Source organism: Cinclus cinclus, chromosome 8 (genome assembly GCF_963662255.1).
Source record: "Cinclus cinclus chromosome 8, bCinCin1.1, whole genome shotgun sequence".
NCBI classification, from domain to species: Eukaryota; Metazoa; Chordata; class Aves; order Passeriformes; family Cinclidae; genus Cinclus; species Cinclus cinclus.
Genome location: NC_085053.1, coordinates 5,059,977 through 5,079,874, shown reverse-complemented (window position 1 = coordinate 5,079,874; position 19,898 = coordinate 5,059,977). Strand labels below are relative to the sequence as shown.

At 45.6% G+C, this 19,898-nt stretch overlaps 1 protein-coding gene across 1 annotated transcript; it reads right to left on the bottom strand.

The window, feature by feature from the left end:
* Positions 1–18: 18 nt before the first annotated feature.
* On the bottom strand, positions 19–18,882 carry PRG4 (proteoglycan 4). Its single transcript, XM_062497884.1, has 13 exons — positions 18,786–18,882; positions 16,379–16,501; positions 14,195–14,314; positions 10,827–10,928; positions 7,970–9,324; positions 5,939–7,930; positions 4,750–5,812; positions 3,706–3,801; positions 2,898–3,037; positions 2,104–2,260; positions 1,369–1,548; positions 1,112–1,237; positions 19–148 (listed from the first exon to the last, which is right to left on the bottom strand). Exons 1-13 carry the CDS (start codon positions 18,880–18,882, stop codon positions 45–47), a joined length of 5,655 nt encoding a protein of 1,884 aa, XP_062353868.1. The 3' UTR covers positions 19–44.
* Positions 18,883–19,898: the final 1,016 nt, after the last annotated feature.

Genomic DNA, 19,898 nt, shown 5'->3' with positions numbered 1-19,898 from the left:
CTGACATTCAAATGGCATCTTGTTTTAAACTTCTCTGCTGTGCATCACTTGCTGGGACAGTTGTACCAGTCTTTGGATACAGTCTTTCCTGTGAGAGCAGTAACAGGTCGTGCTATTCTTTTGCCAATATCCAAACTGTAGTACCGATCTGAAAGGAAGAGAAGTCAGGATTAAATTCCAGAACCTATATTTAATACATAGGAATAATTCACAAATTCAAGCCTGCATTTTAATGTCACTTAGGCCTGAATAACAGATTTTTCCATTCCATGTGCATATAGGGAGCTAAGAGGCTCCAACAATAAATTTCTGTCCTAAGCTTTATTTTTCAGGTATCCTTGGTTGTGTTAAGTGTTATAGCTCCGCTAATAATTAAATCTGTCCCAAGAGCAGGAGCAGAGAAGATTATTCTTGCATTGCTACAACACAGAAATAGTCTTAGGAATTTGGAAATCAAACAAACTACATCCACAACACTCCTGCACTCAGTACAGAAGTGGGAAGTCCATGGTCCATGAGTGTGACTGGGCCTGTGAGGCTGATTCCTCCAAGATCTTACTCACAGGGTCTTTAATAGCCTATATTTGGGTATGCCTGGTTCTTAGAGCTGCTATTTTCTTTTAAATGCAGAAAACTCTGAGGAATGTTATATAGGATCCTGGCTGGGGAAATAAGTCTACCTAATCCAGCATCATAAATAATTTTTTGAGCTAAGTCAAGTAGTTCACCTCCCTCCTTTCTGTGTTTTGTCAGAAATGTAATTCCATAGAAGCCATTGAAAAACTTGCTGTATAGCGATCCAAAGATTTCAGTCTATTATTAACATAATTCTTCATTTAAGTGCAAGGTTTGTCACTTTACAAGGCTGAACTCCCTGGCAATGCATTCCCCAGTTGGCTGCTTTGAACCTCTGTATTTCATTGCTGCACATTGTCTTGTAACTACTGATTTTTAACAGAAACATCTCTTGATTATGGGCAACATTTTAATTCTCAGGACTTCTCAGTAGTGCTGAAAGTAGTACCACAAGTGATAATAGGAGCTTCTTTCTTTCCCCCTGTCCTTCCATGTCTTTTGAGGTCTACAATGATGTGCTTTAGTTTTGACTTACTGTAAGAGAAGGCATAGTAATCGTAGCCATCGGGCTTGTTCTGGTTGGGCACGGAGAGAGTTGAGTGGATAACTTTGGGGAGCCCTCTCCAGTACGTTGTCATTTGGACTTCCTTGCGTAGAACACCTGCAAGCAAAGGGAACCCTCCGTGAGGAGCTGTGTCACCTACAGCCATTAAAACCTTCCAAACGCAATGTTGTGTCGGAACCCACAGAGGTGAAAGCATCTGTGTAAGAGACCCTTAGAGCCCACGTTACCAGAGGGGTGGGGGTTGATCCTGACGGTGCGGATGACGGTCGGCATTCGCACGGCACGCTGGAAGCGTCGCCGGATGACGACCCTGGGGACAAACGCCGGGTATCGGATGGTGACCCGAGCTCTTCTTTGACATTTCTTGGCTGGTTCTTGTCTGTACACGTACTGCTGCATGTTTCCATCTAAAACACATGTTTGTTTTGTTAGTTTTAAAAGAGTAAATTAACCCCCCTTTCACCCCCACCCAACCACCAGCTTGATCAGGTATGAAAATGTCATTGTATTCATATCACGCACAGGAAATCAATAAAAAAAATAACATTCATGTGGCAGTATAGCATACATGTAGGATAAGGAAATTACTTGAGTTGGAAATTGCCACACATAGTTATGAACTAGCAATATAAAAGCTTTCCCTTCTCTAATTAACTTGAGACTAAAATAGCTTTAACACCAGATAAAACTCATCTCAATGTTTAGTCACTACACTGCTGGATTCCTGCATTCTCACCGTTGCAGACCTGGTTTAAAATGAACTGAAAGACCTCCAACTACTAATACAATTTTTTTTTTTTTAAGTTTCAGGCCATTTTTGAGCACCTGGAACACTGGCATCATTTGTGTTTCTGTGTTTGAAAGAAAGAGGTCTTGAGTCCAGAGAAATGGTGTTTTATTCCTGACTAAGGCAATTCAAGCAGCTTTTGATGTTCCCTGAACTTTGGGTGTACAGGACTTACCTCTTTTGATAAAATAAACAGATTCTGGTCTGCTGTTGTATCTTGCCACAGGGAGGGTTGCTACTATTCTCCCACTTAACCCTGCAAATCCAGTTGCGAGAGGTTTGGGATAACCTTTATCCATAACACCATTAGTGAAGCGCCAGTACAGGGGACCCTGAGCATTTAAGGGGATTAAAAAAAAAAAAGAACTTTAGAGAAAGTTAATTCCTAGTTATTGAACTGCAAAACAATCATGAAGAATAATCCATAAATAAACACTAATACTTTGATAGCTATGTTGTAAAACTGGCTGGAATCGTTCCTACATCCATTACAAATGGGATGAAACTATTACAATTTCATTAAGTACATCCTGCAACCTTTTAACCTTTGAGTAAGGCTAGAGTATCTTAGAAGCTTATTTTTAAGAGACAATACTGAACAAAGGGGTTTCCTTTCTAAAAGTCGTAAACTTTCACAGATGCAACAAGCAGCTTAAATTCCAAGACTGAATGATTCACTGGGAAATAACTACATAACAGCTTTAATGAGGCATAGGCATTCCATCAGCATTTTATTTCAGGTTGGGAAACATACTAAGAATAAGTTTAGGCAATTTTTTTCTGCAGCCTGAGGCCCTTCCCTCTCATCCTGTTGTTCTCTGGGAGCAGAGCCCCAATCCCCCCGGCTGCCCCCTCCTGTCAGGGAGTAGTGCAATGCCAAATGGTTCCCCCGAGCCTCTCCTTTTCTCCAGGCTGAGCCCCCCCCCCCCCCCCCAGCTGCCCCATCCTGCGGGCCGGGACTGCTCCCACCTTGATGAAGAAGGTTTTCCCATCGCAGTTGCACCTGGAGAAGACGGAGTCGATGGGCGAGGGGATGCCCCAGCCGTCGCTGATCCGCCGGGGGTTGGTGGTCGGCGGGGTCCGGCCGTTCAGCAGCCAGTAATAGTGACCTGGAAGGACAGGCGTGAGGGGACAGGGAGGGGACAGCGAGGGGGCGGCACGGCCTGCCCCGGGGACAGCGAGGGGACAGCGAGGGGACGGCACGGCCTGCCCCGGGGACAGCGAGGGGACAGCGAGGGGACGGCACGGCCTGCCCCGGGGACAGCGAGGGGACAGCGAGGGGACAGCGAGGGGACGGCACGGCCTGCCCCGGGGACAGCGAGGGGACAGCGAGGGGACGGCACGGCCTGCCCCGGGGACGGCGAGGGGACGGCACGGCCTGCCCCGGGGACAGCGAGGGGACAGCGAGGGGACGGCACGGCCTGCCCCGGGGACAGCGAGGGGACAGCGAGGGGACAGCGAGGGGACGGCACGGCCTGCCCCGGGGACGCGGCTGAACCGGCCCCGTGAGGGATCTGGGGGGCGGGCTCTGGGCTCGGGAGAGTTTCCTGAGGGATGAAGGGCACCGGGACGAATGAGGGAGAAAAAAGAGGAGGAAGGGCCACGGGACAGGTGGAGGAGGAGGTGACGATGAAGGATTGGGGCCGGGAAAGGTGAGGGAGGAGTTCCGGCTCTGTGCGGGAGAAGGAGGAGGGCTGTGGCCAGGGCCGGAGCCAGACAGGTGAAGGGGGAGCGGGGCCGTGCCGGGACAGGTGGAGAATGTTCGGAGCAGTCTCACCTCGGAAAACGGCCAGGGTACCGTTGGGCAGGGCTACCATGCCGTCCGCTGGCTTGCCGCTGCACAGGTCCTTCTCCTTCTCGTCGTTCTTGCTCTCTACAAAACACAGCCAGCTGGGTTTATTCAAGGTTTAAGAACGTCTTTAGCTTTCTCCTTTGGCCCCGCCGATGGGGCAGGGATTGATTCCTCCTCGGGGAGGTGGTCTCAGGAAGTTCGGTTCTGGTGCTGAGTGACCCACCAGGTGTCGGTGGCTTTGCTTATTGCCATCTAAGTACCTGTAATTCAGGATAACACCTACAAACGCCTCCTATGCTACATCTCTCATGGACTTGCTCCACACTCTAGGATTTTATTGTTCCTTTAAGCTGCTTCAGTGGTATCTCTTCCCTCTATTTTTTTTTTTAAGTATTTAGGCTTTCTTTCAGTTAAATATATATATATATATATATATGCAAATATAAAGGAAGGATTAATCTCTTTTAGACTGAAATTCAAGTATTTTGCATGTAAACCCCTAACTTTTTTCCCCCAAAATGTCTTTCAGTGTATGATTGAAAAATTGCTCAAGAACCTGCAGGCCATGTCTGTCTAAAATAAAGAGAGGGCATGAAAAAGGCTGTGACTAAAAGCACAGAGGCAAGAGACTTCTTGTCTCCTTTATATGACATATTTAGTAGATGGCTAGAAAGTACCAGGTTAGGTACCATGAGCAAGAGTGGATATGCAGCCTGACTTCTAGCAATTTTTTCACGGGATTTAGAAATTTGTCATCTTTTTACCTTTACTTTTTGTCTGTTTCCCTCTTCTACAATAGTGAACAGGAGGAAGAGAAACTTACAGCAAACAACTTTCAGTAGGACCAATTACTGAAACCAATTAATTTAGATCATGTTCGAAACTACCTGGTGGATTTAAGTAACTCCACAGCTGAGAACTGAGGTTCCAGTATTCAGGATATTGGGAGCTGTGGTTCTGGCTGCCCATGGGACACTGCCATGTTCCCTTGAGTTACTGATGTTTTTGTACCTGTTGGAATGCACTTACCTTGTGTTTCTCCAGGGAACATTGGCAGGTCCCCAACTTGTATTAAAGGCTTGTTTATCTCTGGCTCTTCCTTCACTGGCAGAGTTTCAGGTTCAGTTGGGTGAGGTTCTTCTCTGGCCTCAGTGACCTCCTGGAAATGTATTGTTGGCTTGGATGTCCCATTAGACACAAGATACATTTCTTCTATTGTGTCTTTTTTATCCCTTGTTGTGGTTTCTTTGGTAACTGTAGTTACATCTTCTTTGGCAATACCAGGGGCCTTTTCAGTGACATCTTCCATTTCTTTTTCAGGTGGGGTGTCCATTTCTTTGATGGTTGTTACCTCTTTTTTACCAGCTGTTGTCATCTCCACAATAACACAAGTAGCACCTGGGCTCTCTTTGTCTGCTGCTGGCCCAGCCTGCTCAGTATCTGTAGTTGTGTCTTTTTCATTTAGTGTTACAGCCTCATTGGGTTGAGGAGTTGAATCTTTGATGGTTGTTACCAGCACAGTGGGATTAGGCGAGGGAGCTGTGGCTGCTGTTGTTGCAGTCTTGGTGTCTGTAGAAGTTTCTGATTCAGCTGCTGCAGTGACAGGTTGCTTGGCCATAGGAGCTGTGTTTGGAATGTCATCCATACCTTTAGGAGAATCACCTGGTTTAGCTGTTGTCACCATAGCTACAGTAACTGTGTCTTTCCTAGTTGCAGCAGTGAAAATGTCTTTAAGCAGAGTAGTTCTATCTTTCTGTGTTGTTGTTGTCTCCATGTTCTCCATTGTGGTATCTGAAAGCATTGTGCCTGCCTCAAGTGTGGCGGAGTCCTTCCCAGCTGTTGTGGTTGCAGCATTGCCCAGAGAAGCCGTGGTTTCACTGGCAGGGGTATTGGACTCATGGGCTGCAAGGCTGGTTGGAGAGTCATCATTCTCTGCTTTAGGGCTGGTGGGAGAGTCTGCTTTGGTTGTAGTTTCTTCTGGGGTTGTTTCCTCAGGTTTAGGGGTAGTGGGAGAGTCTGCAGTGGTTGTAGGTTCATCTGGGGTTGACTCTTCAGGTTTGGGGGTGGTGGAAGAGTCCGCCTTTGTTGTTGGCTCATCTGGTTTGGGAGTTGTTGGCTCTTCTGATTTAGGGGTTGTCACCACTTCTGGAGTTGTTTCCTCTGGTTTAGGGGTTGTCACCTCCTCTGGGGTTGTCTCCTCTGGTTTAGGGGTTGTCACCTCCTCTGGGGTTGTCTCCTTTGGTTTAGGGGTTGTCACCTCCTCTGGGGTTGTCTCCTCTGGTTTGGGGGTTGTCGGCTCCTCTGGGGTTGTCTCCTCTGGTTTAGGGGTTGTCACCTCCTCTGGGGTTGTCTCCTTTGGTTTAGGGGTTGTCACCTCCTCTGGGGTTGTCTCCTCTGGTTTGGGGGTTGTCGGCTCCTCTGGGGTTGTCTCCTCTGGTTTGGGGGTTGTCGGCTGCTCTGGTGTGGGGGTTGTTGTCTCCTCTGGTTTAGGGGTTGTCAACTCCTCTGGGGTTGTCTCCTCTGGTTTAGGGGTTGTCGGCTCCTCTGGGGTTGTCTCCTCTGGTTTAGGGGTTGTCACTTCCTCTGGGGTTGTCTCCTCTGGTTTAGGGGTTGTCACCTCCTCTGGGGTTGTCTCCTCTGGTTTAGGGGTTGTTGGCTGCTCTGGGGTTGTCTCCTCTGGTTTAGGGGTTGTCACCTCCTCTGGGGTTGTCTCCTTTGGTTTAGGGGTTGTCACCTCCTCTGGGGTTGTCTCCTCTGGTTTGGGGGTTGTCGGCTCCTCTGGGGTTGTCTCCTCTGGTTTGGGGGTTGTCGGCTGCTCTGGTGTGGGGGTTGTTGTCTCCTCTGGTTTAGGGGTTGTCAACTCCTCTGGGGTTGTCTCCTCTGGTTTAGGGGTTGTCGGCTCCTCTGGGGTTGTCTCCTCTGGTTTAGGGGTTGTCACTTCCTCTGGGGTTGTCTCCTCTGGTTTAGGGGTTGTCACCTCCTCTGGGGTTGTCTCCTCTGGTTTAGGGGTTGTTGGCTGCTCTGGGGTTGTCTCCTCTGGTTTGGGGGTTGTCGGCTCCTCTGGGGTTGTCTCCTCTGGTTTTGGGGTTGTCGTCCCCTCTGGTTTAGGGGTTGTTGGCTGCTCTGGGGTTGTCTCCTCTGGTGTGGGGGTTGTCGGCTCCTCTGGGGTTGTCTCCTCTGGTTTGGGGGTTGTCGGCTCCTCTGGGGTTGTCTCCTCTGGTTTAGGGGTTGTTGGCTGCTCTGGGGTTGTCTCCTCTGGTTTGGGGGTTGTCGGCTCCTCTGGGGTTGTCTCCTCTGGTTTGGGGGTTGTTGGCTCCTCTGGAGTTGTCTCCTCTGCTTTCGGGGTTGTCGGTTCCTCTGGGGTTGTCTCCTCTGGTTTGGGGGTTGTCGGCTCCTCTGGGGTTGTCTCCTCTGGTTTAGGGGTTGTGGGCTCCTCTGGGGTTGTCTCCTCTGGTTTAGGGGTTGTGGGCTCCTCTGGGGTTGTCTCCTCTGGTTTAGGGGTTGTTGTCTCCTCTGGCGTTGTCTCCTCTGGTTTAGGGGTTGTTGTCTCCTCTGGCGTTGTCTCCTCTGGTTTAGGGGTTGTCACCTCTTCTGGGGTTGTCCCCTCTGGTGTGGGGGTTGTCGGCTCCTCTGGGGTTGTCTCCTCTGGTTTAGGGGTTGTCACCTCCTCTGGAGTTGTCTCCTCTGCTTTCGGGGTTGTCGGCTCCTCTGGGGTTGTCTCCTCTGGTTTAGGGGTTGTTGTCTCCTCTGGCGTTGTCTCCTCTGGTTTAGGGGTTGTCACCTCCTCTGGGGTTGTCTCCTCTGGTTTGGGGGTTGTCGGCTCCTCTGGGGTTGTCTCCTCTGGTTTAGGGGTTGTGGGCTCCTCTGGGGTTGTCTCCTCTGGTTTAGGGGTTGTCACCTCCTCTGGCGTTGTCTCCTCTGGTTTAGGGGTTGTCACCTCCTCTGGGGTTGTCCCCTCTGGTGTGGGGGTTGTCGGCTCCTCTGGGGTTGTCTCCTCTGGTTTAGGGGTTGTCACCTCCTCTGGAGTTGTCTCCTCTGGTTTGGGGGTTGTCGGCTCCTCTGGAGTTGTCTCCTCTGCTTTTGGGGTTGTCACCTCCTCTGGGGTTGTCTCCTCTGGTGTGGGGGTTGTCGATTCCTCTGGGGTTGTCTCCTCTGGTTTGGGGGTTGTCACCTCCTCTGGAGTTGTCTCCTCTGCTTTCGGGGTTGTCGGCTCCTCTGGAATTGTCTCGTCTGGTTTAGGGGTTGTCACCTCCTCTGGGGTTGTCTCCTCTGGTGTGGGTGTTGTCAGCTCCTCTGGGGTTGTCTCCTCTGGTTTAGGGGTTGTCACCTCCTCTGGAGTTGTCTCCTCTGGTTTGGGGGTTGTCGGCTCCTCTGGAGTTGTCTCCTCTGCTTTCGGGGTTGTCACCTCCTCTGGGGTTTTCTCCTCTTGTGTGGGGGTTGTCGATTCCTCTGGGGTTGTCTCCTCTGGTTTAGGGGTTGTCGGTTCCTCTGGCGTTGTCTCCTCTGGTGTGGGGCTTGTTGGCTCCTCTGGAGTTGTCTCCTCTGGTTTAGGGGTTGTCGGCTCCTCTGGGGTTGTCTCCTCTGGTTTAGGGGTTGTTGGCTCCTCTGGCGTTGTCTCTTCTGGTGTGGGGGTTGTTGGCTCCTCTGGAGTTGTCTCCTCTGGTTTAGGGGTTGTCGGTTCCTCTGGGGTTGTCTCCTCTGGTTTGGGGGTTGTCACCTCCTCTGGCGTTGTCTCCTCTGCTTTCGGGGTTGTCGGCTCCTCTGGAATTGTCTCGTCTGGTTTAGGGGTTGTCACCTCCTCTGGGGTTGTCTCCTCTGGTGTAGGTGTTGTCAGCTCCTCTGGGGTTGTCTCCTCTGGTTTAGGGGTTGTCACCTCCTCTGGCGTTGTCTCCTCTGGTGTGGGGGTTGTCGGCTCCTCTGGGGTTGTCTCCTCTGGTTTAGGGGTTGTCACCTCCTCTGGAGTTGTCTCCTCTGCTTTCAGGGTTGTCGGCTCCTCTGGAGTTGTCTCCTCTGCTTTCGGGGTTGTCACCTCCTCTGGGGTTGTCTCCTCTGGTGTGGGGGTTGTCGGTTCCTCTGGGGTTGTCTCCTCTGGTTTGGGGGTTGTCGGCTCCTCTGGGGTTGTCTCCTCTGGTTTGGGGGTTGTCGGCTCCTCTGGGGTTGTCTCCTCTGGTGTGGGGGTTGTGGGCTCCTCTGGGGTTGTCTCCTCTGGTTTAGGGGTTGTGGGCTCCTCTGGGGTTGTCTCCTCTGGTGTGGGGGTTGTGGGCTCCTCTGGGGTTGTCTCCTCTGATGTGGGGGTGCTGGGTTGCTCCGTCTCAGTTTCTGGTGCCTCGGTGGCGTCAGGGGTTGGATCTTGTATTGGGAGGAGGTCGGTAGTGTCCACTTCTTTCTCTGGTTCCTCTGTGGCTTCAGGGGTTACATCTTCTGTCGTGTCCGGAGTGTGAAGGTCGGCTTCGGTCACTGGTTCTTCTGTGGCCTCAGGGGTTGCATCCTCTATCTTTGGGGTTGTGGGACTGTCTTCCTTGGTAGTTGGGGCCTCTGTGGCTGCAAGGGTTGTCTCTGCAAGTTCTGTACTTGGAGCAGGAGTGGTCACTTGGTTTTCAGGATCTACAAAACAAATACAAATTCAGTTCCACCATTGGAATTGCCATGCAGGTAGGTATTGCCTGTAAATACATTATACCCATTAGCTATAAATGCTTCCTTTGGAATTGCAAGATCTTTTTTGAATGGCCAAACTAACCTGGACTGGGTAAAATGGGAGTTCCTTTTGTCTGCATGGCACTTTGCAGCAGCTCAGCTCAGTTTTTGGTGATCCCTTTTGGCCAGCCTGGTGCTGCCCCACATTCAGGCTTTAGTTTGGTGCTTGTAGGTGAGGCTGCCTGGGGTTTCCTGCTGCATTCATGGGTGGGAAGTCACTATATAAAATAGTCCTCCTAACAAAACACTTCCCTTCTCAGTCTTGTTTTGATTTATCCCATTGCCCTACATTATAACTCAATGTGTACCAACAACCTGGAATTGGAGGAGAGAGGTCGGGAAGCAGGAGGAAAACAATTCCTGAACGCAGAGCCCTGACTGCATCTCCTGCTCCGTCTTTATTCTTTGAGTTGTTTTCCTCATTGTGATTGTGTGGATTTAAGGCTCATTTTACCTGTTACATTTTACCTGTTAACAATTTTATTGTTACATTGATTTGAATCAAATTGTTGATACTCAGCAAAAAGAACAGTAAATGCTTCTGCATTTCAATCTGTTCCTAAGTATTCTCTCTGTGATTTTGCAGTTTAGTTCTGTTTTCACCAAAGTTGTGTGTTTAGTGTGAGCAGAGTATTGCAGAGCAGGTTTCACTCACATCCCATGTGTCTGAAATACCATAAGCCAGCTGTGATCCTGTTTATGTTTATTTGAATTTCCTTAATTTTCTTTCATTTAACCCGCTATATTGTTTTTGGTTTGTTTGGTGGTTTTTTTGTTGTTATTGTTTTGGTTTGGTTTGGTTTTTTGTAATAGGAAATTTAAACAGCAGGAAATAAATACTCCAAATCTAAAACAAAAATAAAAAGAGAGGGGGAGGATTAAAATATTGACTAACTTCTAATTTCTTTTCAACTGTGTTTCAAACTGGTCTCTTGAGTTATCAGTTAAAATGCTGGAACACAGTACCAAAGAACTCAGGAAAGCAGCATGTTTTCCAGTCAGAATGAATAAATGATGTGTTCTCTGAAGCAGTGTGAGGCCTGGCTTGATTAAAGCTAGAGGAACCTAGCTGTGCTGTGCTTTCTGTGCTGCCAGTGCAGCACTGTCCCACCCTTCCTGTTCATGGATGCTGTCCAAGACTGACAATGGTCTGCACCCTGTTTATGGAGGATGTGTGTGAAAATCCAGTAGGGACACAGGAGACATCACCACTCTGCACCATCTGTGCTAAGTGAACTCTTCAAAGTCCTGAGGGCTCAGTGAGGTAATCAGTTTATAAACCAAGTGCTTCCAAGCTTGGTAACTGTCTGGTAATGTCTAGGTTCAGCTTTCTATTTTCAGAGCAGGGAAATGGTCTTGAGTGTTCCTTCTGGTAACACCCATTCTGGTGCATCCATATACTCGCCTACCTTCCACAGCTTCCGCTGGTGACTCTTCCTCATCTGTGGAGGACCTTTTAGATGTTGATTTGTTTTCTGGAGGAGTCTCCGGGGTTGGCTTTTCTGTGTGTGCTGAAAGAGAGAAGTGGTCCCATTAACAGATTATTTTATCTTTATAGGTGCTTGGTGTCAACTGTATAAGAGCTTTTAAAAAATTTCAGTAATCATCTTCCATGTAAAAGTATGTTTCTTTTTATCTATAGGATTCTTTACACAAATATTTGTGTGAAAAAGAGCAAAAATACCCTTTGGATCCTGAAGCATTTCATCACAGATGGGAACAATATTTTTCCAAGAAGTTTGAGGTGAGGCATTATTAGCTAATGGGAATTTTGAGGTGAGAAAATAGATGAATTCTGAGTGGAGCTCTATGATCTGCAGTTCAGATGACTTCACTACTTGATTTTCACTATGGATAACTAGCTCTAGTGGAAATAGGAGAGCTGTCACATTAGCCAAGAATTTACTTTGATAATCCTCTTGCAGTTCTTCAGATGTGATAATTCTGCACAAGTGATTATTTTGGAGAGTCATTTTAAAAGAAATGGTTTCCTCGAAGGAGACAGGAGCTACAAAGCAGGCATGGACTAAGGAAATAACATGGGTATTAAGCTAACTTCTAGTAGGCTGAGTTTTAGGAGAGATAGGAGGTTATGTTCAGATTCTCCAGCTCCAAAGAGTGAATGGAATTTCAGTTGGATCCAGTAAGAGCCACATAATATATTGTAATTTATTGTTGGTCAAATTGTACAATTGGAAATGAGCTACTAGCATGGTCTTGTAGAAGGAACTTGTTAGTTGTGAAGAAAATATGATGGAGCTCAGGGAGCTGACCAAATTATTTTGATCCAACCAAGGGAGCTGGTAACTGTCAGAGGTGTGTGTAATCAGCTTTTTACAAGAGGAATGGAATTTTTGTCTCCAAGGGATGACCACGGTGTCAAAAGATTTACTTTCACAGCAAGCTAGTGCTCAAAGCAAGGAAGATTGGGTATTTCACTACATCCTGAAACCTTTACTGAGGAAGAAATTGTTGTTAATGCTGAATGATTCCTTTGAAAGCCAATTGAGAACATTTTGGTTATGGGTGTACTTGTATTCAGGGAATAAAGTGCTTCTGGAGGACAGGGAAGATAACTGTGAGCTCTGGATATACATTGTACACTTGGCTTTACTGTACAGAAAAAAATGCTCAGAGGATGCTGAAACAGCAAATTTATTCCAAGAGGTTTAACAGATCTCTCTGTTATTCAAACATAGTATAAATAGAATACTGAGTACAGTGGTTTGGGGGATTTCTGCTGGATTTTTTGACAAAAATTGATAGCCAAGTTTAGTACAATATAGAAGAAACCCTTTAATATTAGGAATGGTTGATTAATTCTTCATTATATTTTAACTGAAGTGAAAGGGTTTAATAGTGTTTTGTGAGTGTTTGGGTGTGAAAAACTCAACAGAAAAAGAGAAATATTAAGCAGCCTCAAAAGCAGCAAATTCACCTCGATATGCTTCTAAGACACTTCTCTAGACATTCAGCCAAAAATGCTGAATACAGATTCTATTTCAGTCTGAATAACTGTGCAATCGTGTGGCAACCAGTGGTCCCCAATCATGTGGGGACCACTTGGGTGAAGAGAACCAAGTGATAACTGTGACTTATGTTGTGTGTTCCACTGCAGGCTTTGGGAATTGGCTGCCTTGGAGGTGGGCTGCTCTGTGGATGCAGCAACCCAGTGCCAAGCCACATTTGTCAAGTGTATTGACAGAAATTAGTTTAGGTCTGTAGGTACCAGAAAGTTTAAGAACATGATGAAATTAAACGTAATCTGTTGTTGACTTTTAGAGTTCCTTTGCTGGTATCCTTAAAGCTACATGAGGGCAGGACTGCCCCTCCACATCTGTGCCTTTGTGCTCAGCTGAAACCCCACCAGGCTCTGCAGAAAAGGACAGGACAAAAGAAGTGACTGCAGGTCAGTTTGATTCTGCCCTGGACTGAACTTGCAGCCTAAAGGTAAAATGTGTTAAATTTTCTTGCTACAGTGTGAACATTGAACATGTAACATCCAGTTCCTCCCTCATGCCTCACAGGATGGGTTTCTGTTTTGGGCTGCTCTTCCCACACTGGATTTGAGACGGGGCACATCTAGGATATGCATCTTTAATATGCTGCCAGTGACTGTGGTGACCCAAAGCAAGTGGTCTGGAGGTCCAGGTAGTGCTATCCCAAGGCACAGTGCTATCCCAAGCCATTCCCCACTTTTGGATGGGTGGGGATTTTTATGGAGTTGAACCTTCTATAAAATTGAACCTTCCACCTTGTTTTTATAATATGAACTCAGCTTTTTACGGCAATTCATTTATTCATCTGCCTAGTGGAAAAGGCCCTGGGGGTGCTGGTGACAGTGGCTGAACGTGAGCCCAGGTGTGCTCAGGTGGAGCAGAGGCCAATGGCCCCTGGGCTGTCCCAGCCCTGGTGTGGCCACAGTGCCAGGGCAGTGGCTGTGCCCTGTGCTGGCACAGCTGAGGGACCTTGAGTGCTGAGTCCAGTTCTGGGCCCTCATGGCCAGAGAGACCTTGAGGGGCTGGAGTGTGTCCAGGGAAGGGAACAGAGCTGGGGAAGGGGCTGGAGCACCAGGAGCAGCTGATGGAGCTGGGAAAGGGGCTCAGCCTGGAGAAAAGGAGGCTCAGGGGCAGCCTTGTGGCTCTGCAGAATCCCCTGACAGGAGAAGGCTGTCAGGGGGTGTTGGGCTCTGCTCCCAGGAACATGGAATAGGACAAGAGGAAATGACCCCTAGGAGCACCAGGGGAGATTTAGGTTACCAGGCTGCCCAGGGCAGAGTTGGAGTACCCATCCCTGGAGGGATTTAAAAGCTGTGTGAATGTGGTACTTGGGGACATGTTTTAGTGGTGGCCTTGGCAGTGCTAGGGGATTGGTTGGATACAATGATCTCAAAAGGTCTTTTCCAAACAAAACTGTTCTGACTGCCCAGCTTCCCTCACTGAATTTTATTACTGATGTGTGGACCTTGTCCTTACACGTGGTATTCTAAGTAAGGACTCTGATAGTTAGAGCATGGCTAGTGACCAAAGAGCCTAATGTAAAATACAACTGTACCCTCAGAATTCACATCTTGGTGATGGCTTCCAAGGTATATGTTTCTATAAAGTGTTCATGCTTGCGAAATTGGCCAATTTGTTTGTGAAATTAGGTTTTGTCATTTTTGTTCTGTTTTCTTTTGTCCGGTTGTTACCGAAGCCTGCACAGTTTTGCTTACAGTAAAGCAAAGCACCTCTATTTAAATACATCTTTGAAAACCAGTAGTGGAGGAATGCCTTACCCTCTTTACAGTGCTTGGCGTAGTCTGGGCAGCATTTGCCGTACCGCTCGCAGTCAGCATCGCAGTCACACTCCCTTCCCCTCTCGAAGGACTCGAAGCACCGTCCCTCGCAGGAGGCGGCTGTAGAGGCAGAGCAGCACAGTCAGGCTTTGGGCCGGCTCACGCGGAACGTTGGGACCCCTCTACAGTGAAGGCGTTTGCTCGAGCTGGTGCCAAGGGCAGCTCCATAAAATCAGGTGCTTATCCTGGTCTGATCCAGGATTTGTCCGTAACTGTGGGGTTTGGATTAGGCAGTACTGCCAGAAGGGCACTGTGCCATGGCAGCGAATTGAGAGCGCAATAAAACGTGATCGCCGCATTCACTTTAGCCAGGTCCCACCGTAGGAGGCTTCTGCTGCCCCAGCCACAGAGTAGTGATCTCAAAAGCGATATTTAAATTCTGGGCTGGGTTTGCAGGAAGGTGTTCACCAGGGTATCCCTTTGCAATAAGAATGATGTGTCTACCAAAGCATTTCTGAAAAGAGTAATTGGCCTGATTGGGTAACAGCTGAGTGTACCTCATATGTTCAGGCAAACACTGCAACCTAATTGTGTGAACAAGTTAACCACGTTGCCCCAAGAGACTGGTTTGGAACTGTTTATTACACTTCTTAAATTATTAGTACTAAAGGACTATATACCATGTTTTGACATGATTAATAACCACATAATTTTAATATTTAATTTTTGGTTAATTTCTGAAACTTCATTGGCCAAACTGTTATTTCATATGAAATAATGTTCACATTGTGTTAGAGAGTGTGTGCCCAGCTATTACAGACTTCAGAAAAAGCACTTTCTCTATGTAAATCTCTACTGAAGTCATTGTCTCTGTGGCATGCAAGGCATAAAATCATGTTTTACAGTTAAATCACTATCTAGAAAAATTAGGATTACTGTATAGGCAGATTCTGAATATCTTTGGATTAGTGTACTTGTGGAATCAGTGTAGATGACAGTGGATCCATCCCACATGCACAGGTGAGAATTATTTTTCTTATCTTAGGGAAATTTTTATTCATAAATAATGTCTGGCATTTCTGTCATTTAGTCAGTGTCGATTCCACACTAGCTGGACAACAGTCCTTAGCCAAACTGCCTGCATCCTCTCAGGATGGCATCTACTGTGCTTGCCTGGACTCAGTGATTTAGAGTAGAGCAGGGAAGATTTCCTCTAGCCTTAAACTTTTGGTTAAATGTTGTGTAGAAGCCAGAATACCTTTAGAATCTTACCCACAATAAATAAATAACCTACATAATTAAAATGCCTGACTCTGCATCTTCAGCTGTGAGAAATGCTGATGTCCCCCTCACAAAGCAAAATGAGGATGGGGAAGACTGAAGGGCAAAGTGTCTGCAGTGTGTGTCAGGGACAGCAGAACTGGAATTTTAGGGAATGCTAGGTTTGCATTTTGAACAACACTCAGTGGTGTTGCTTATTCTAAGAAGTATTTGTTACTTCTGTAATCCTACTGGAACCACAGTGTAGTGTAACAAACTACTGTTATCCAAATCCCTGACATTTCTGACAATGGTGATTCTGAAGAAAATGCTTTTTAATGCTCAGTAAAGCAGTTTGAAAAACCTGTGTTTATTCACATTGTACAGTTTTGCCTATAAATAAAGCATAAATTAATACTCATCTAACCACTGTTTCCAACGGACGCTGGACATGGTTCTGATCCAGAGTCAATTTCTTGTCCATGGAAGGACATCCTGGCTTTGGATTAGACCCCACAGCATCCATCCTTCTTAAATTTGAGTTAGAATATGTCAGAATTTCTTTCTGCAAAACCCTGAATTGGCTTTTACCACCTTTTTTCTTTGTATCAGAGACAGACATATACAGTACAAATGCACTAAGGAGTTGAAAACAAACACTAAACTGGTTTTGCCTATCTTTCCTAATTCTGCTTTTGTAAAAAGTAATATTCTTTGCTTGGCAGTAACCTGGGGATATACAATTTTCTTTGGATTGCAAGAGGTTATCCTGAGTATTTGAGGGGGACAACAATACATGTATTAGCGGGAACAAGGACACAGTGAACAAACAGACATTTAAGCATTTAGAGAGAAGACATTGGTGTGGTAGGGAGCTGGGAGGGGGATTTTGAGGAGAGGAACTGGCTGTGTTTGGGAACTTACCCACTGTGCAGACTTTCCTGAAGTCAGGGCAGCACTCCATGTAGTGGTGACAGTTAAAATCACACTGGCAGTCATGCTCTCTAGAATACCCTGTCCCACATCTCCCTGTACAGCTCGATACATCTAAAATCGCACAACACTGGTGTAAGCATTGCCAAACCACAACAGTCCTTAAGGAAATGCTGAATGGAAAAGGAGTAAAGTTTCTCTCTCTCTTTTTTTTTTTCTTTTTTTTTTTTTTCTCCTACTGAATGTGGTTTCTTCACTCTGTACTGCAGGCACTGAGGACCTGGTGTGACTTCTCCTGAAGGCATGGGGAGCAGAGGTTTGCTCTGAGCCAGCCTGAAGACCAGCAGCAGCACGTGTTCAGGTTAGAGGGGTCTTCCCCTCGGCTAACTTAACCTGTTTCTTCTGAAAACTAAGGAGTCCTTGAGGATTGGTTCTACAGTATGACCACAGGCATCCCAACTAGCCCCTTAGACAGTATATCAGCTTTGCTGATTTATTCTCCAATTTTATTCACCCTCTCTATGGCAATACGTGTGCATCTCCACACCCCTAGGTGTCTAATTTTTGCTGTTGGTAATGCTGTTCCTAATAACCCATTTAATCAGGTTAGCTTGGAAACTGGAGAGCATTGTCATAATAAATACAGGTTCCTGAAGCCATTTTTATTAGAAGTTTCAAAATCTGCCTACTCCCTACACTATGTTTTTTTCCCTTATGTCAGAGAAGAATTTGGTATCAGCTCTAAGGTTAAGAACAGTTGGGATCCTGCAAATCCTGTGAAGTACAGTTTGTTAATCACAAGATTACTTACTATAGCAGACTAACAGAAAAGCTTATCCCACAATGGCTTTACTGCCAGACTGCTGAGAAATGCTGGATAATAAGAAATGGAATGCTCACAGGTTAAAGCAAGACACCTCCTGATGTGTTGCTGTTATCTGCACCATCTCTGCCGTGCCTTGCTACCTTCTGCTACCAAATCGGATATTCACCCTGCAACCCTCCCCTTCCTCTGTGAAGTATCTGTTAACACAGCCAGCTAACAGCTTCTTCTGGCAATGAAACATGCAGGACCACAAGTGAAGCGCCCCTAAATACAAACAAAGAAGCTGAACAATCAGCAGTCTCAAACAGATAATCAGCTGAAACATTGAGGAAGAACAAGGAAATAACATGTAACACAACACAACACCAAAGACAATTTCTAACAGTGCACATTCCACATCTGTGTGCCTGAAGGAGGAGCATGGGATAACAGATATTATATCTATTACCTATACTGTGGTTTTCAGCCAGTACTTGTAATGGTTGTTACTACTTTGCTACAAATAGAAATGTGGAACCACGGGATAACTGGAGACATTAATGGACTTGAGTTACTGCACTATTAATACAGCAGTTGAAAAGACAAGATGGACATCTTCCTTTATGCATATATGCTCAATATATTGAACCCTTCTTCCTTTATGGAAAGAAAATAAGTCAAATAGCTATACTCTTAATATATAGTAGTCCAATAGTTATACCTCTTCATTAATTTGTTTCTTTTAAGTTTATGACTTTTAAGTTATGGAGTTACTCGTAAGGAAACTGCCAGAATGGTCCTGGTTGCTGTTGGCAAAAGTCTTGACTTTTGCTGAAACTGGTGGGAAGGCATCAGTTATCAAGGGGTCATTGTAAGGTCACATCTGGCACAGGGAGTGTTCTGAGGAGATGCTTGGATACATGACATTGTGCCTTCTGCTATCAGGTAGTAATAAATCATTTTCTACCAGCAAGTAATAACCCAGTGTTGTCCTCCTGAAAATCTGGGAGCTACCAGAGAACTGCAACAGCACAGGATTTGTCAGGTGGCATGTTCTGCTTCACCATAACAGTGTTACTTTAGTTAGGAATCAATTATAGAGCTTAGAGTGTCATTAGACAAATAATTCCCCAAATAATTCCATCTCAGTGGTGTAATAATGGTGCAATTAATGGGAAAGCACTTAGCAAGGTAGAGACATTTCTTTCTCCGAGCTTATTGAAAAACTTCTAGCCAACCTTTGTGGATATTCTCATGTTAGATTCTTCCTAAATCGACCTGCAAATCACTAGGGCTAAATATGTCAGTGTAAGGGCAAGAGGCTCTGTAGATTCTCTACAGAGAAAGTAATAGGTTCATACACATTTTGCATTATATTTATATTTTCATGTTATTCCTCAGAAAAAGAGGACCATGCTACGCTATAAAATTAATTTTTGAAAATATTCAGCAATGATAAAACTGAATCATATTTTCTGTTTGAATAAAATTCTAGAACTTAGTAGTTTTATGAAGATGCATTTGAAATATTCTTAATGTGTATCAGACACACACTCCTATACACCCTCCTTTTGGCTTTGTGTGTTACAGTACCTTGAGAAGACACTTCTGGAATCAAGGACAGTGAAAGGACCACCAGAGATAAACAAAGTATGTTCCATATGATCATAACTTTCAGGTATGACATCATTCCTAAAAATAAATAATCTCACATCACTATCTGCAATTCACTTAATTCATAATTTAAAAAATGCAGTGCATATCTTTATATATAAGACTAGTTTGATAAAAAAATCCCAGAAAATAAATAATAAAACTGTTCAAGGAAAATTTGCAAATGTATAATTACTCCATAAATTGCCTCTTGATTACTAGCCAGTTAGCCATTAAATTCTATAGTAGGACTATAGGAATGCATTATTAACAAGTAATAGAAATAAATTTTTTCAGAATTTTATTACATGAAGTCACAGTCATCTTCTAACATGGGTACACTTCATCACAACAATATTTAAAGTTATAATACTGATACAAGAAAATCTATAATAAAATCAAATACTGACAGGACACTAGTTATTCAGAAACATAGTTTTATAAACCATAACCTAACACTGAAATATGTCAATAGGCTAAAAGTAAATCTTTCAGAAGGAAAACTCTGGGTTTTCTGTCCCAGTTCCTTGTTTTCCTATTGAAGAAGAGCTCTGGATAGAGACAGGTGTAGCACTTACCTAGCAGAGAGTGTGTCTGCTCACACAGCTGTTCCAGAGTCCTTATATATTGCTTTGGAACTGGGCTGGGGTCAGGTAATTAGGCAGCTTGTTAAACACACCACCAATGACAGCTCATGACAGCAAACTTTCCACAGGGCTTGGAAGAGGGCCTGGATGACTAGACTAACACAACATCTGGAAAATACTCCCATTAAGAAAAACTAAATAGGAACTTACTAGTCAAAACACATTTTGATTATTGAGAGAGATGAACAAATTGTCCTCAGTGCTGCTGGAAGGCATTAGAGAGTGTTGCAGAGCAATAAAAAATCATCACAGGCAAATGCTGAGTATATTTTCTTTCCTGTCAAATGGAGCTTAGGTGACAGTAGCCTAAATTATGCAGTTTTATCTGCTACTGATGGTGTATCTTCTCCAAAAAGTTGTAAGAGCTAATTCATACAGACATAAGTAATTCCCCTCTTGCACTGAA